The 18,230-nt window shown below is 37.6% G+C and overlaps 1 protein-coding gene across 2 annotated transcripts; it reads right to left on the reverse strand.

The window, feature by feature from the left end:
* Positions 1–478: 478 nt before the first annotated feature.
* Positions 479–15,610, reverse strand: TIF3H1 (translation initiation factor 3 subunit H1). Of its 2 annotated transcripts, XM_077394151.1 has the most exons (13): positions 15,444–15,610; positions 15,295–15,374; positions 9,245–9,361; positions 9,004–9,107; positions 7,998–8,064; positions 6,462–6,595; positions 6,320–6,368; positions 6,095–6,166; positions 5,897–5,998; positions 5,742–5,809; positions 3,302–3,454; positions 740–838; positions 479–641 (listed from the first exon to the last, which is right to left on the reverse strand). In XM_077394151.1, the coding sequence occupies exons 1-12, from the start codon at positions 15,451–15,453 to the stop codon at positions 781–783; spliced, it is 1,014 nt and encodes a 337-aa protein (XP_077250266.1). In that variant the 5' UTR covers positions 15,454–15,610; the 3' UTR covers positions 479–641; positions 740–780. The 2 variants fall into 2 exon arrangements, with proteins under 2 accessions (XP_077250266.1, XP_077250265.1); XM_077394150.1 differs by having other exon boundaries at positions 479–838; positions 15,444–15,609.
* Positions 15,611–18,230: the final 2,620 nt, after the last annotated feature.

Here is an 18,230-nt window from a genome sequence, read left to right on the forward strand (position 1 = left end):
CGGGGATTTTGTCCCCGAAGGATGCGGGGAGGGGAAGGGGAAGGGGAAGGGGAAGGGGATTAGATATTCCCCGCGGGGAGGGGAGGGGGATTCCCCACCATCCCCGCAGAGGGGAAGGGGAAGGGGAGGGGGAAAATTCCCCGCAGAGGGGAAGGGGTAGGGGACCCCAACATCCGGCCCCGACCCGCCCCGTTGCCACCCCTACTAAATAGACTATCCCCCAAAACGCATCTCCATAGGATGTTCTTAACATTTCAATCTGTAGAGGTTTATATACAGTACCACGCCTCTGCAGATCGGAGGGTTAGGATCATCCTATGGAAATGAATTTCAAGGTACAGCCTCTTTAAGTTAGGTCCCGACAAATGAATTATTTGGATCATCAAATTAATGTGGGTCCCAACAAATGAAAGGTTTCGATCATCCAAATAATGTGCGCCCCATTTTTAAAAAAAATAAAACACACAAGCGCACACCATTAAAAAACTGAAATATATTAGATTTGTCGCCAGAGATAAAAACATGAAAATAAAACAGTGAGAAAATCATTAGGCCATGGAGCCATGTGCAGACTTGCTTTTCCAATTGTTACAAACCTTCAAAATTGCCTGACAACGCCTCTAGTTTAAGTACGCCAAAAACTACATGAAAATACCAAACTAAGAATGTGTTTTATGTTCATTTCAAAGAGGGGAAAAAGAGAATGTGTTCATGTCATGTGTTTCAAAATAAGAATTACCCATTGCCAGCCATTGATCGGAGTGTTTGCCGAGCTTGGCATCAATTCTCATGCAAGGCCTTTGTTAGATACAATCTGCTGAAACTCTGGCCCGCAACCCTGCAAAATTCAATCCAGAAATAATGATAAAACAGCAACAAAAATGATAGTAGAATTGCAAATTAATAAACTGCAGGGGAAAAGTATAAATACATCAAAATGCATTATAACAATACCCCTTTTAACATTATCCTAAGAATCGCTTAGTTGCTCCCTCAATATACCATGCAAATTAACAGATTCCAATGATACAAAGAAACGAAAAGAGATAACACGAAAGCCTAGTGGTTAATATTTAGGCCATGTTTGGCAACCATGAAACTTTTTTCATGGAATATTGACTTACCTAGTGTTGAGAGGGACATGAAGAGTGAGAGGGGCGTGATGTGAAGTGGCAGAAAAACAAGGAAGAATAAAACTCTATTTCGAATAGGAGTTTTTCTTTTCCTTGTTTTCAGCCTCTTCTCACCTTCTCTTCACTCATGCCCTCTCAATTCTCTTCATCTCCCACCCTCCTTGCCCCTCTCCCACAATTTGATAAACCAATATTCCATGGAAAAAATTTCCATGGCTCCCAAACATGGCCGAAATAATGACAGAAGAAGCATTTGGGACTTTGGGTCTTCAACCAAGTCTGAGATCCAATCAAGACCATGGATAAATGAAAGCCTCAACCTAGCTGTCAGAGGCAGAGTACCCAATTATGTTCAGCAAATCATATCACAAGATAAAAGCATCTAATATAGTCATGGATTAATCTTTTGACTTCTAATGAAACTCTACTGTATTATCAATCATTAATTAATACTAGTCAAACCTGAGAATGCCTCTAATATCACCCATTATCATATCTAACAATGTCACCCAAATGCAGAGGCCGGGCGTTCCTAATTGGACTACAATCGAATTAAATGCTAAGATTTTCCAGACCACAGTCAACAAACATGAATAGCAACAAAGATTTTTTGGCTTAGCATTCATAAAATATACATTATTTAATTCCGCCAACATGAAAAAGTGTTGAAGAAAACATAGATACTACAGATTGGGGCCCTTGCCATGTTAACTGATGCCCAAACTCAAGCATGAATAATGAGATCGGAAGCAACGATAGAACCTAAAAAAGCCCCACATCATGAGGACAAAATGGGTAACAAAATAAGCATTACGAGCAGTGTTTCAAAATGCAATGCGGTCAAAATGTGGTGAAAGCAAATCCTAGTCGACTCGGCATGATGTGGTCGAGTGATGCGGCTGAGTAGTCGATTTATGAAGTCTTAAGTCGGGATAGTCAAAGGAGTTTTGATTGGCTTTGTAGGACAAAACGCGGACTCGGACAAGAAAGCGATCGAGGTAAAAAGCAGTCTGGCTCGTGGGAGTTTTGAAACTATGAGTACAAGAAATAGAAGTTTAAGATTTCTATATTTCTAATTAGATCAGTAGCAATCATCCTTCTCTAGAGCCACTTATCTACAAGAGACTCTTGTATCTGGCATAAATCTATTATCCCTTGATACTACTAAGAATCCATATGGATGTGGATGAGAGACCCACACATAAACTTATTCTGGATTTTACGATCTTATCCCTTCAGAGATAGTAGTTATTGCCCCCACTCACACGGAGCTGCCTAGTCCTAGACCACGCAAGTAACCTTTGCCTAAGAGGCTAAGAGATTCCACCATTGACGTCTAAGTGAGTGGCTATGGTGACAAATATTGAAGGAATGTAACAAGGGATGCATGTCAAGCAAACTGACCAAACCACACAAAAACAAATAGTGATAATCAGTCTAATATAAAACATAAAATGATGCAGTAGAACCACTGGACTTAAGAGTATTGGTAAACCGATTTCGACCAATACATATTGTTATAGTCAAAGAAAAAAGTTTTACTACTAGAGCATGTTAGCATCGGGGAGAACAATTACAGAAAATAATTGGTCCAATTGTGATAGTTTTGCATAGTTCAAGCTGGCAGACTGTTGAAACGGTGATGAGATCTAGTCCAATTAACTTACTTGCCTATTGAATCATAAATCTCTTATTTTTTATTGGGAACGTAATACATGTTCTTATTTCCTATGACTTGTTTTGCATAGTTCAAGCTGGCAGACTGTTGAAACGGTGATGAGATCTAGTCCAATTAACTTACCTGCCCATTGAATCATAAATCTCTTATTTTTAATTGGGAACGTAATACATGTTCTTATTTCCTATGACTTGCGAGAATTTCATTTTTTTTTTTCGAATGGCAATGCAAGATTTCTTTTTTCATTCTTATTTTTATTTTTTGCATGGCAATGCGAGATTTCTTTTTTATTGGGTACGCAATCACTTGCAAGTTATGTGTGGATAACTTGGTTCAGAAAAAAACATATTAGTAATATTCATCTCAACCAAAATACAATTAACAAAGGAAAACGTCTAGTGGCATGTTTTATTACTGACAAGAAGACCTTTTTTGCAAAACAAAAGGCATATTGTATGGTCTAAGGTAAAAGATATAAACTCTAGCATACCCATTTATTTGGTTGCAGTAATTGGCAATTTGATTTGTTATGAGAAAGCTATCCAGCCGTGATGGCTCTGGAACTGGCTTAAAAATAGGGTTTGATGGATCCTCCTCGGGCAATGGTTCTTCATTGGCAGCTTTTCGTGCCATGTTCTCCGCCCTATAAAATAGAAAAAATGGCATAATTATGGTTTAAACAAAATAGCATATACATGATGAGATTGAGAAAAATGAACTGAATTCCCTCCTCCAATACAGAAGTGCACATGAAAAGTAATTGCAACCATTGTGACAGGAACAAGAAAGCTTAATAATTACATTATGAACGCAAAAGGAAATGAAGTAACATGGAAGAGAAACAAAAAACCAGATACTGGATACAAGGTTCCTCTTTGGATTTCGGATCCGATAACTAAGAACGGTAAATATATGGAAGAATCATAAGGTGTGTGCAGGTAAATTGCCAAGGAAAAATACTGGAGGCAAAAGCACAAGTAGGTCCAGTTGTTTGGTGATTCAAAAACCATTCATCTGGAGAGCCCTACAACAGACAGGTCATAGACCAAAAATCTCCAGCATTGGACAATCATAACCCTCCGATTTGTGGAGATTTTGTCCCCTTGTTTTTATCCATCTGAGTTATCCATGTTACACCTACACTATGAGTGGTTAGGATCGTCCAATGAAGAAGACTTTTGGGCCTATCAGCAGCGAAGAGCAACAGATGAATGATTTGGATCATTGAAAAAGTGGCCTGCACATGTACCCACACTTCTTTCTAATTGTCAAAAATACAGCCGGCCATCTACTTATTAAAAAATTGAGAAACTATTAGTGCCCTCCAAAAGTGGCACGAATATAGAGATCAACTAGCAAGATGATCTCGTCTTGATGAATGAAAATGGCTATGATCCAATGCACATGTGGCATATGTGCTTGGTGATAGGGACCGTTGATCTGATGGGCCATGACAAGGCGAGACCCAGTGGGACCAGAATTGATTCCGTACAACGATCTTAGTCGCAAGATTAAGGCATGAAAAAGAATCAATGGCTTAAAGACAACTTTAGGATGTCTTTTCCGCCATGCTTGAACAGAAATTTAGAATCGACGGATGAGGCGGCAATCAAAGCCAATAGGCTGGACTTGTGATAGCCAATAACGTTCATGGACCCAATCTCCTTACACATGGTGGTGGGTCCATGCCATACATGGCCATTTTCCTTAGCGAAAATGATGCTCCTCTTAAATGATATTTCAAATGACATAAAGTGTTAATAATATCAGATAAAGGATCCATAGTATTATACAAAATAGATTGTCGTACTAGATAGAGTAACATAATAAAAATTGGCAAGGTATCTTTCAAAAAAATATATAAATTGGCAAGGTTGACAAAATCATAACCACGTTTGCATGAAACTAAAACCATAGTCAATAGTCAAAAAATGTCAAAACAACCATAAAAAAAACTAAAAAGACTAAAGCAACCAAATGGCTGATAAGACAGTGGCTAAAATATCCATGTTCTCTTGTCTGATTGTTTTCAGCTACTGTGAGCATCAGAGTTATAAAATTTTATGTTTCCTCAATGAAGGAATTGGTATATGTAATCATTCAAAAAATGTTACTATATGCAATCAAACCCCTGATCACCCTTTTCAACTCAATTTTATCACCAAGGGAGAGATGCTCAACCAGTAGTGTATATTTGTTCAAAAAAAAGTGTTAACTCAACACGTTGTTTGTCTGTAGGGATGCTGATGGGAGGCATAACCCAGAGGTAATGAAGAAGAGCTAATAAGAAAAGAAGTAAAGCAAACAAAAGAGTCAAGATAAGCTCGTGCACGAAGCCCAAATTCAACATAAAATTCATATTTTCATCAAGTCATGGAGTTACAACTATGAGTCTCACAACGTGATTGTAGAAAGAGATGCTTGAATTTTTGTTTTAGTAATTTTGGGTATTTTGGAAGGACAGTTTGAAGTAATAAATTAGTTTTCCGTGGGCACCTTTTTTGCACAATGTCACAAACAAAATAAGGATCTGGAAGATGGGTTTTAAATTTATACCATAACTAGGACTCTAAATTAGGTTTCTTAGTTCAGCCAACTTCTCATAATAGGGGCATTTAGGTAAGTTGAATTAACTGGGTTTTGGAAATGCCTAAGATTTATCAGAATTGTAAGAATTTGGGTTTTGACAGTAGGAGAGTATGGAATGAGTCTAGGACTTTCTTTAACTATTGAAATAGCTCTTTTAGGAGTTTAAGATGAAAGGCTAAGATTTCAACAAGGATTAACTTAGGGTTTCAAGAATTTTTTAAGATCCCTCGCTGCAAAATTAGTATTTGGAGCTTTCTATTTTGAGAGTGACTGAAATGAGAAACTACCAGAGATCACAATAGATATGCCACTACAGTTCACCTTATTTGCCAATGACTTACCTTCGTTTTTGAAGCCAAGACTGTTGTTGAGCTTGCTGACGTGAGAGGTTCCGGTAATAGAATTGAAACTGAAATAAATGGTGAGGATTTATTAGTATTAAGTTGCCGGCCATAAAAATATACTAAAGAGAACCAATGGAAAAATCAAAACCCACCTTCTGTTGTTCCATTGAAAGATCATCCATGCATTCAATCAAAAATTCTACATTCCTCTCCATAAAAGGTTTAGTGGATAATGCTAGACGATCATAATCGCACTGCCACAGAAAATTAGAGCTTACTAAGTTGAGGAAAAAAACTAAGGCAGCGAAAGTTACAGACAAAGCTCTCAAATAATGGATAAAACATCAAACCTGGGTAACAGGTGTATCAGCTTCCAGCTCTGTCATAAAAGCACTGATGAGTGCAGAATTAGAAACTTTAATCTGCGAAGAAAAACAAATGGATAATTTAAGTCCTGTAAGAAGCATAAAAAAGGATTTATTCTTTAGAAACAAAATGCCAGGGGCATCTAATAATGCACAAGGCCTCCCTTGTAAATTAGCCTAAAGGAACAATGGGAGGGATGGTAAACATACGGGTATTTCCTCAAAGATATCCACCCATGATAATTTTTTCTCCCTCAATCTATCAAAACAAAATACGATGTCAGTGAGATTCCAAATGATGGTTCATGTTTATAAATTTTCACTAGCAAAAGTAAAAAATAAAACTTCATACTTTTCTCCAGTAAAATTGTTATTACGGTAAAGATCCATGAAAGAATCTGAAAGCTTTAAGGCCTTTAGAGCTAGAACCCCTTGATTTGACCTTGACGGATCATATATAATGCAAACGCATCGTCTGATATTCTCCTGCAATTATGAAAATACAAAACAGAAATCAGCATTCTCGTAAAAATGAAAACAGAAAAGAATAAAGAGTGGAAATCATAGACATAGTGAGAAGGACAAAAGGCTTAGCAGTGCCATGGAGTTATAATTGACACTTTCACTCCAAGTATGCATGCACTCCAAGATGACAATTGTAGCAGCAATACCAACTAAGGATAAAAAATTTCAGATGCAGCAAAGGAACCCACATAGAAAGAACAATATCTTTAGCTCAAACCAGTTTGCTATTCACTTTATAGTACCACAGCAAACAGCCAGAAAAAAAAATTGAACAGTAATAGTGGTTTTATTAATGAAAACGAAAGCTACATAACAGCAAATTTGGGATGATTTTATTTTATTTTTTATTTTTTTAAAATGCAAAGTCAGGATGATTTGTCCTGGCATAAATACACACACATGCACATTAAAGCCCTTTCTTACATGACTATCAATCTAATGGAAACGGCATTCCCATCTTGGATTCCAGTCTTTCAATTCCCTCTTACCAACACATTGGACATCTCGTTGAGAATCTTGGTTTGTGTTCAAGCCTTGGTCCGATCATTCTACACAAGTCAAGAAGCTCAAGAATGAAAGGCGCAAGTTGCCTTGGGCCTAATAGGAACTCATCAACATGTGACTAAACTCCACTCACCACGAAACAAAATTACATATCCAGTGCTAGAATCTTCTGTTCCTCGCATACATTTTCAGCAAAATTCTGCTAAGTTTAATAACATATAAGCATATTTACATAAAGATTCTAAGCTTTTACATTGAAAATATTATTGATTTTCTTCTTCCTTTTGAAGTGTAAAATGGACAGCTCACAAAGTTCAAAAACGACAGTTTAGAAACCTCCGCAAATTGAAGGGTATGGAGAAGATTTTTGGGGCACGGCCTATATATGGAGGGGAACAACAAATGAATACTTTAGTTCATCCAAATATGTGGAACCCGCTGTGATTTTTTTGTGCTTGTATTTTAACAGAAATACATGTCCACATATCATACAAAAATCTCTTACTTGTTTGTCATTGCAGAGCTTAAGAGTTAAGACCTGTTTGGTTAGATAAGTGGTGCGGACATCAGGCCCTAAAAGACCTGTTTCCGGAATTGTTTGTCATTGCAGTGCTTAAGGAAGGTTTTATGAAGGACCACATGGAAAAAGAGAAGGAAAAGTCGATTTCTCATCAGTCATCATATTATTTGCGTTTTTTGGCCTTAATGGATGGTTGCGTATAAATGGATCTCAAAGAGCCAAAAGCAAAAGAAAAAATGGATATGACTCATAAAAGTTGTAATGATATTACAAACAAAAACCCAAAACAAGAACAATGATTTTATAGTCAAGCACAAAGGCTACAGTAAAAAACTTTACCTGGTAATTCATGAAGGTCTCAATCAGTTCCACTGTCTGAAAAGATCCCAATAAAGTTGATTGATACCTGAAAAGGTTTCAAGAGGAAAGATAGTTAACACGAGGCTCTTGAGAAAGGGTAAAACAGAATTAGGTGGCACAAGAAAAGATCAAGGTGAGAGCAAAGTCCATCCACTAGAACCTGTCTAAACTCTATATCATCACGAACAAGTTAAGAGATTTTGCTCGTCTTGGTAAATGATTCGAAAATGCGTTTAACTTAAGCAGATGATGGCAGCCCAAATTAGTGATAATTGCTGTCTTTGGAAATGAGAAAAAATAATAATATATTTTTGGTTCAAAAGGCATGAAAAATAACAAAGCATTGTTGGTTCAAAAGGCATAATTGCTTCAGAAATCCTAAACAGTTATCAGCTTCAAATATTAGCTTTATATTATCACCCAGAAATGGATCTTAGTAAGCATAAAACTATGAGGCCTATAGTATATACTTTGACAAATGATTTGCAAGATTTGAACAATCTTTCCTGGTGAATAGACGCTTGTTCATTTTTTTTTTAACCTCCCAAGGTGGTCATCCACCCAAACCCCTATACCACCTCATGGCAACTACTGTGTGATTTACCAACAATTAGTACAGAGGAGAGATTGATCCCCGTGAATGTCTATGCTTGTTATTTACTAAGAAACAAGGTTTTACTGGTGACTAAGACTCAACTTGAAGTCATCAAATCTCAAATTCAAATGACATTGACATTTATTAGCACAAAACCCATAATATAATAAAATTTTAAGCCCCCCAAAGGATCAATAAGAGGAGACGAGGGTTAAACATGGATTTTTAGGTATGTTTGCTTGTTTTATTTCTTTAGTAAGTCAATTTCAAGGAATGATGATGAATCTTAAAAGCATTTTAGAATACAGTGATAAATTGAAGAAAAGAGAAAATTATGAAAGCAGCAGAGTCTCTTCACTAAGAAGGCTAAAATATGCAAAAGAGACGTACCACCCCACAGTGTTATTGTCAACATTAACCTCTCTCAGGCATCTCATCATTTCAAGTTGATAATTAGCCCCATCTGCTTCGATCTCCTCATCTTCTTCTCGAATCTGTAATGTTTAAGGTTATAAAGCAAAAAAAAATGAGTACAGAAAAGAAGCCAGTTCCCAACATTATTCGGAATTGTAGCATACCATATACATTATTTCACTCAACCTCAAAAAGGAAATAGATGGCTGTAACATACCGGGAATGGGAAACAATTGGTAACTTCAAGAACACTACCAACATCCAACCCCAAAAGCTGCCCCGTAACTAGAGCCGGAGAAAACTCCTTGCAGTGTTTAATAATCTTCAAAATAACCTATGACATGAAAATTTTAAACAATAAATGAAAACATTTGGGAGCAAACCCTCTAATACAACATTCCTATAAAAATGTGGAGCCAGGCAGCACATGAATCCTCTTGTGATAACCACTCTGGTATTTATGTAAGTAATAGCTAAGAAACCATCTTGATGTAAAGCTTGAAGTTGCAAGAGATGAGAAGCAAAACAACAATGCATGTCTACTAATTGTTAGTTGGGGGAGATTAGCTGACATCGTCAAGTGAATGGCAAATTTTGAGATTGATCTACTCAAATTCCAAACACAATTTCCTCAATGAATTGTCAGTCATTTACCTCCAGTAGAACAGAAATAACTAATGTCCCATAAATTACATAACATGTAACATATAATAAAAATCATCTTGAACAATTTTTATTAAATAAAATACCATCTCAGATCCACCACAAGGAACAGAGATACATTTCATCATGAATCATGCCTGTACACGTGGCCTGTAGGTCGCAGGATCTAGAACCTAGAATATCCGACTGAAGGAACCTACCCCTGACAAGATAAGGTAAAAGAATCACAGAGATAGGACGGTCCTAATTCCTAAAATGTACCATTGATTGTGGACCATTGATTATTTTTTCGTTAATCCAATAATTGAAGACCATTGATCGGAATATTAGGGATCGTACATTTGTTGTTGTGCTTCTGATGTAGCCCATACCATGTTAGAGTGTACACAATGGGCAAGTTGGATCATCTGACCATGTAGGCAGTTGTGCAGTGATGATGTGCAATAACCCTATTTTGCTTCTTTTATCTCCATCATTGCAGTGGAAGAGTTCAATCTTCTTCCTTGTCCAATGGAAGAGATGTCTTATTAAAGTTTTTCAAGTGAGTAGGTCGCATCTACACGTAATTGGATGACATGTGACCTTTGGAAATGATGGTGTGGAAGAAGTTTACAATCTCTAAGACATTTTAAGATGGTTCGAGGCAGGGCTTTGAATAACCCTGGGAAAAACTTCAATTGTGGGAATGAATATAGAGGGGGATAAAATTATTCAAAAAAATATATAGAGAAGGATAAATTAAATATGAGGTGTAAGCCTCAAGGTGCGCCGTGGCATAGCCTCAACGTCTTGAGGCATATGCCAAGCATAACCTTGAGGCACTAATGCGTATTGAGACGTACAAGTTACGACTCAAAGCACCACAAGTCCGATGCGTGAGCCTCACAGGCATGACGCCATGACCAGTGTTTAAAAACACGGATGATGCGCGGAACGCGGCCGAAGAAAATCCTAGTCGATTCGGAATGACGCGATCAACTACTTGGTTGACCCGGCTGAGTACTCGGTTGATGCCGTCATAATTAGGGGTCAAAGGAGTTTTTATTAACCTTTTAAAAAAATGAGTTTTTAACTTTTTATTGACTCTGTAGGGCAAAACACGGAATGCGGATACAGCACAACGCAAAAGCGGCCAAGGTAAAAGGGAGTTGACAACTCGGCGGAGTCGACACGGACATGAGGGAGTTTTAAAACTATAGGCATAGCTGAATAAAGAGGCAAAATTATTCCTATTTTTCTTTTTTTAACTTGGTTTTTCTTGGCTAAATCTTTTTTTTTTAAAAGAGGAAAGTGCATTCTTGTCTAAATCTTAATCTAATAGTTAAGGTAGGATGGTTATATACTATGATTTGGCCGAAACTTCGAATTTATTGCCGACTCACGTGTCCGACACGACATGCGTGTCCTCACGTGTCGACACTCCGTACACTTGTATTGCTGGAAGTGTTAGATTTAATGTGGGTGTGTGGACATGTTTTGGTACCGTGTGAAGTGTGACATACTGTTTTTTTATTGAATATTGTGTTTACCTCATTTAGACAACTTGTATCCATGTCGAAACTGGACACACGAATCCATATCCACAAATCATGATTACATGTACTTTCTATTTTAGCCATGTCCTCGTTTCTAAAGTTTGGGGGTTTTCCGTGTCCATGTCGACACTCGACATGTGTCCGTGTCCACAAATCAAAGGTTGTATAAAGGCTATTTTGTGAACCAAAACAACCTTATATGATAAAAATGGAAGATTAGTGGTTTCATGGGCTAGTTTTTTGACAAATATTATTTTTGTGATTACCTTCCAACCATTAAACTGTCACTTGGAGTGATCTGTCATCAAGATCAACCCAAACAAACTGGTAGCTATGCGAAAGTCCAGCCGGACGAGTAGTAAGATTAAAGAAAAGAGTGAATTGCTAAAGAAAGAGAAGCACGAGACCTGATAGAGCTTACAGCCAAGTAAGGAAGAGGGCTTGTTGAGATTAGACGGTGTATTGAGCGAAGGACTTCCTCGAAAGAAGGCCTACCTTCTACATGTGGAGTTTATCGAGAATGAGAGTTATTGCAACAAGTAGAAAACCTCCTTTTCTTGTGCTTTTACCTTTTTACCTTCATCCCTTCAATGAAGCTTTATTTTCATTTATTTTGTGTTGTTTTGAGTTTCTTGGGAGTTTATTGAGTTGTTTTCAAGTGTATGAGTATTACAGTTGTGATATGGTGGAAAGGAGGGGTTTTGCATAAAATATGCAGGGGAATGTGGTTGGAGATGAACCTAGGAATATATCTTGTTTTAAATTTTTGTAATCAACGGAGCACTGGAGGTTTGAATTGCATCACACATCACTTTGGCCACAACACATCATGGAACCATCTAGATTGTAGATGTGTTATCTTTTTATATGTTTGAGGTTTATATTTTTTATTCCTAGTTGAATGATTGTTTATGCTTGGAAAATGACGTAAATTTTATTTGTAGAAGTTATATTGTTTTTTGCGATTTAATTTTCATATTTTGTAAAAGTTGTAAACTTCAGAAATTAGAAAATTCATGAGCTTTACACTTCTGCCTTTAAAAGAGTTGATTAGGGTGCTTGCATGTCATTTGGGTGAAAAAATCATCTTACAATAACCTACCTTGGCCTCTCTGATGGAGATCAAGAACAAGAGGAAATGGGAGCTCGAGGGGTGGTCCTCAAACACGTGTTGAAGCGGGGCCCACAATGACCACCCACGGCATTTAGGAGCACGACAAAGAAGAACAAAGGTGGAGGAGTATTTTTGACAATTTATAACTGGTTTGACTTTACCCAAACAGCCTGACCTATTGCTTGACTTTGGGTTAACAGACCACCTGGCCCACGTAGGGGTTATTTTTATTTAATTTGGTTTCCTATTTCAGTTGGTTATTTGTTTCTATTTGGAGATTCCTGCTTTTTAGATGGTTTGTAAAAAACACTTTGAAGTTATTTAGTTTGGGAGAGATTCTTTTCCACAAGGTTTTTTTTTTTTAAATCATTCAAATAAGAGTTTGTTTAGGTGTCTTTCAGGGAAGTCATGGGACAACTCTCTATATATTGTAAGGCCTAGGGCCATCGACTTCACTTCATGATGTGAATAACAAAGGAAACGGTTTTTGTAACTCTATGCAAATCATGGATGTGATATCTTTCCTTTTTAAATATTTCTACTGTTAGTTCTTTAGTTTTGGATCTACATACTCATTTAGGACTGCTCTTATTCTTTTCCCAGCCCACAAACTATTTAGAATAATTTTCAAACCCTAAGATCAGTTCACAAACCTGAGTTTTTGCGCTTTATTATGAAAATCTCCATATTTTTTCATCCATGCAGTCTAAAAGTTTCACTTTTTTATATTTTTAGATATGGACTGTTAAATCTGTTCATCTATTCTTGGGTGCTTCCAAATCATATAAATGACCTCATTAATTCCAATCAGAAGAATTTGAAGTCTGAACCACAATTTTTTAAAACCTATAAACTCAACCTAGTCATTTGTTCAACTTGTTGACCACAGCAAGTTTGTCACTGTAGGTTCAGATCCTGCAATCTTTGAATAAATTTTCTCCCATATTTTTCCCACAACAGTAAATTCAGCTCCCTACAGCCTGCATAGCTTATTTCTTTTGCGCATACCTTTATTCCTCACCCTAGTTACTAAAACCTGAGCCTAATCTTTGACAGGTACTCCCTTTCATTGATCGTTCTGCGTCAAATTAGTATCTATGTTGAGTATATCATCTTATGGAGTGGGATTTCTGTAGGAGGAATGAAATCTACTTCTGTTTTGGCGGTAAGCCGATAACTACAAACTTTTGTTTCTAGAGAAATGTGACACTTTTCTAGCTTCGTGTGTTTCTAGAGAAAGGTGACACTTTTCTAGATTCGCAGTGGGACTCCATCGGGAACACCTTTAGACAGGTGAGATACTTTTATAGTTAACTTGAGTTAACTTGAGACGATAGTGCATGACAGCAGGATCTCTAAAGAACAGATGAATCATTGTTCGGGGAGGGGGAAAGATGAGTGAAATTTCTCACTCGACATAGTCGAGTTCTTTCCAAGAAGGGGAGTATGATGGGGACCATCCAAGATGCAACGAAGAATCATTATGTTAAAAGACTTTTATTTACTTTTCTGACCCATTAAAATCACTTACGTTCTTTGAGTTATGAGTATTTTAAATAAGCCCCATACATGTATTAGTCTTGCAAAAAAATTTAAGTGAGGAGAGAGCCTAAGTCCTTAGAGGGCATTTTTGTCCAAAAGTATAAGGTTTTTATTTGGGGCTTCAGAACTTTCTAGATTCCTTTTTTTTTTCTTATATACATTGTAAACCTTAGGGTCATAGATGAATGGATGGCTGCTATGATGGAATGAATAAAGACTCGATGTTTTTTTCTCTCTTGCATGGATGTGATGTCTATTCTTTAGGGTGAGATGCCTTGATACCATTCATGCGATGCCTCAAGATTACTAGTGTGATTCAAGCATAATATTCTTCTTCTTTCGTGAGATGTCATAGCTTCTTTGGTTAAGATGCCAAGGAAAACTCCTGATGGAATTCCTTGAGGTAAGTACCTTGTTTCTTCATTATTTGCAATCTATATTTGTCATATATTCTCTCTTTTTTTCTAGGTTTCTTCTACAAAAATAATCTACCTAGAAACTATAAATATTCCTTCCCCTTGCCAAAAACTACAAAACCCTAAGGGGCTGTTGGGATAACTAGATTATAGAATCCAAGTTTTAGTTTGAAAGCCATGGCGGTCTTCTGCACTCTTAGTTTCGCTTCTATTTAGAATTCTGGATTTTAATTAAGAAATCCAAGTTTTAGAAATCTCTCCCCCATCCTGATTTTTAAAACCTGGAAACGCGGGATGATCTCCTACTCTCTTGTTCGACAGAAAGAAGGGTGAGAAATCAGAAAACGACGGACGGACTCCTTCTTCTATCCTCTCCTATCTAGGGATTTTGAGGAAATCCAAGATTCTAAAATCCACGTATCCAAACAGCCCATAAATTTTCTTCTTGTTTCACTCATTGCATACACCTTAAACCATGCGTCCCTTAATCTAGCAAAAACCTTTGCCTGAACATTCCAGGCAGACATCTGCACTTTTCCAGCTTATTTATGCACCCCTCCATACCTAGTATGGAAGGGTGCATAAATTCAGATCTAATAACATATTTTAGGATCCAAAATCTTAATTTTAACCACTATTCCCTGGTACACGTCTACTCTTGCCAGTAAATTCAGATCTATACCTTATTCCTCACCCTTGCCGACTAAAACAAACTCGAGCCTAATCTTTGAAAGCTACTCCCTTCCATAAATCGGTCTACACCAGTAACTAGCTACAGATTTCTCGAACATTAAATCCAACACCGACTCAAATACACTTCCATCTTACTACCTTCCCATCGATCAAAACAAAAAATTAGAGCAAAAAAAAGCATCAAAAGGAGAACACATATTATATACTCAAAATTCCCAAAAAGGAAAAATTATTGCAGAAATCAATTCAAGTAACCCACTAAAAAGAAAAATCCCAATTCCAAAATTGAAGAAATAAACCTTACCAGGCCCTCAATCTGAACAACCCTTAACGGTGAAGCAACCTCCTCTGAAGCCGCGACTTGGAGGAACGACCGTACCAGAGCTGAAATATAATAGACCAAAGATTAGAGAGAAATATGGAGAGGAGAGAAAGGAAGCAAAGGGTACATACTGTTCGCCATGACTTGTTTGAATCTGTGAATTTGCAGGAAAAGAGAGGAAGGATTTTTAGGGCACGGATTGGGAGAGATTGAAAGCCCTAGAAAAATTGTACTCCTTTCTCTCTCACTCAACGTTTAAAAGCAAGCCCTAGAAAATTTTCACTCGGACTAGGAGTCATTATATGGTGCCCGACCGTCAAGTCTAGTATTTCACATTGGAGCTCATCATAGGGTTTTATACGGTGTAAGCCCGTACGCACCAATATTTTACAAAAAGTACTTACCGCTAACACCGTAGGATGATCCAAACCGTTCATTTGATGGGTTATAAATATATAGAGTTTCCTATGTAGTTCCTATATAGATTGTACGGATAGGATCATCCTATAGAAACGAATTTTTTGGGTATACGCTATTTACGTTGTGGTCCATTAAATAGACGGTTTGGATCATCCTAGGTGTAAGAATACAGTACTTTTTTAATATACTGGACTATACGGGCTTACATCCTATTTTTGGCAACCGTTACGGACAATCCTAGCGATCAACGGTATGGTACCGTGGTCTGGTTAACTATTTTGAAGGGACCCATATGGTCCCACCCCACAATGGAAAGTGGGGACCCATATGTTCGCCCCTTTTTTTTACTTGGGACAGCCTCATCTAGTGCATTTGTGACTACTACTTTAGACTAGAGGGGGCCGTCCCGTGTGGAAAAAAAAGGAGTGAATATATATCATTTCCACTTAAAAATCAAAGGTTTATCTTCTCTTAGCTGAATCCTAAAATGTGAGCTAATAATATCAGGGGCTAGGATCATCGGATCAAGATGGGGAGAAAGGCAATGGGTTGGGCTCGTGTTTTCTGGTTGGATCAATGGATTTGACTGCCTACACAAGGTGCATGTGGGTCCCATAAGCGGTTGTTCCTCAATAGTTTTCAACTTTTCGTCCTATTTAGTAATTTTATTGAGAAGCAGTGTGGTTTGGGAATAATAGTCTTGAAATATCTCCTTAATCATGCCCTACTCATTTAGAAACTTGATAACCCCCATATAGAGACTTGATAACCCCCATTTCGTCCCTCTAACAATTTTTCAAAAGTGTGTCCCCGCTCACAATTCTTGTATTTTGGTGTCCCCCATTGGCCATATTTCATAAGACTAATGATGAGTCCAATCTTATGATACCACTTACTATGGTAAATTCCTGCTTCATACGATTTTTCAAATACGAATCCAATTGTGCCAAAATTCATTTAGAGCCCGTTTGCATGCCGAGAAGATTTTGATTTGGAATTCTCACATTTGCAGCCCTTTTTGCGTTGACATTTGGATCTCGATCAAATCCTTGAATTTACAATTCAACGACTAACAGTGAAAAAAATCATATTTCCAAATAAGCTGTGGAAATAAGAAATTGCAAATCCACAGATCTGGCAGTTTCCTTCACCCTCTTAGCTCCTCAACCTATCCCCTGCAGCAGGAATTACCCCATTCCCTCTCTGTCTCCCTCAACATGGGCTGGCAGATCTATTCATTTTGATTGAAAACTCAATTCCAAATCCAAATACAAAATCTGAGGTATCCAAACAGGCCCTTGGATTCTAGAATTTTCAGGAAGTGATATATTTGCCCACTTTTCTTATTTATGACTGCTCTTTTACACTAGTGGGGGCTGTCCCAAGTAAGAAAAGGGGCAAATATATCATTTTCATCTTAGAAAGTTAATTGTTTTCTTTAGCCCCGCGTCAGCTTAGAACTATTTTTACACATGAGATTTAGATAAAGAAATCTCAACAACGAAAAAAAAAAACACAAGAAAATTTCAATTTTCGTCTTCCGTGACGAAGTACTCGAAATTCACAAAATAAAAAGAACTTCATGTTGAAAAACTCTGTGACCTCCACATGGTAAGACTATGAGGAGAAAACAGGTGTCAACATCGGATTAGTTCCACCTATGTCTCAGTCACGATCTATTCAGATCCATTATCGGTCAGATTGGATTCGAAGTTCTTCTGATCCTAATTCCAATGTCTCGGTCATGATCCATTTCAAATTGGCCATCCATCGGAGGGTCCTAGTAGTTGTAGGTCCTACTTATGTTGTGGGTAGTTAATATTCTCAAAAGAGGGCGAGGGCGAGGGGAGTTGCAGTGGTGATGTCACATCAGATTAGAAACTTAAAGTCAATGGTTAGCGAAGGAAATAGAAGAGGTTGACTTAAGAATTGAGACATATGAATGACAATATACTAAAAATAGAAATCGTACAAAAAAATATATATGGCTTATTTTTACACACCGGTGTACCCATTATTTCTACCGGCGTACCCCTAAATTCTGCCGGCGTATTCCTTGATATTCCGGCCGCATTCTCGATATTCCGGCGGCGTACTCTAGAATCCGACGGCGTACTTGATACATTTGGAACACATGTTCGAATCCAGAAAATCCGGCAGCGTACTTGATATTCTGGCGGCGTACTTGATATTTTTGAACGATAGGTGTTTCCTGAATCCGGCGGCGTTCTCAGCCAAAAGAGACGTGTGAAATAATAAAATATTCAATAACGTCGCCATTCTAAGTCAAAAGAGACGTAAGAAACTTGGACCAATCAAAGCAAACTAGGTCCCACCCAGAGTGACTGGAAACTGGGAACAACAGGTAAGGAAACTGGTAACAAAATTCAAATTCTCAAGAGGGAAGGTGAGCAATTGGGAGCTCTTTCAAGGCAGAATAGGAAAAGAACTTTGACTTGGACTCCTCTGGTTTTCCTTCCCTGAGCAAAGAAAAGGGG

Source organism: Tasmannia lanceolata, unplaced genomic scaffold (assembly GCF_043159265.1).
Source record: "Tasmannia lanceolata isolate RefF3 unplaced genomic scaffold, GAP_Taslan_0.1 ptg000013l, whole genome shotgun sequence".
Taxonomy (NCBI): domain Eukaryota; kingdom Viridiplantae; phylum Streptophyta; class Magnoliopsida; order Canellales; family Winteraceae; genus Tasmannia; species Tasmannia lanceolata.

Coding starts and splice junctions, on each gene's coding strand:
- TIF3H1 (XM_077394151.1), bottom strand. Junction 5,999..6,094: donor CTGATACACCTGTTACCCAG/GTTTGATGTTTT, acceptor TTTCTGTGGCAG/TGCGATTATGATCGTCTAGC. Junction 3,455..5,741: donor TCTTGGCTTCAAAAACGAAG/GTAAGTCATTGG, acceptor TCTATTTTATAG/GGCGGAGAACATGGCACGAA.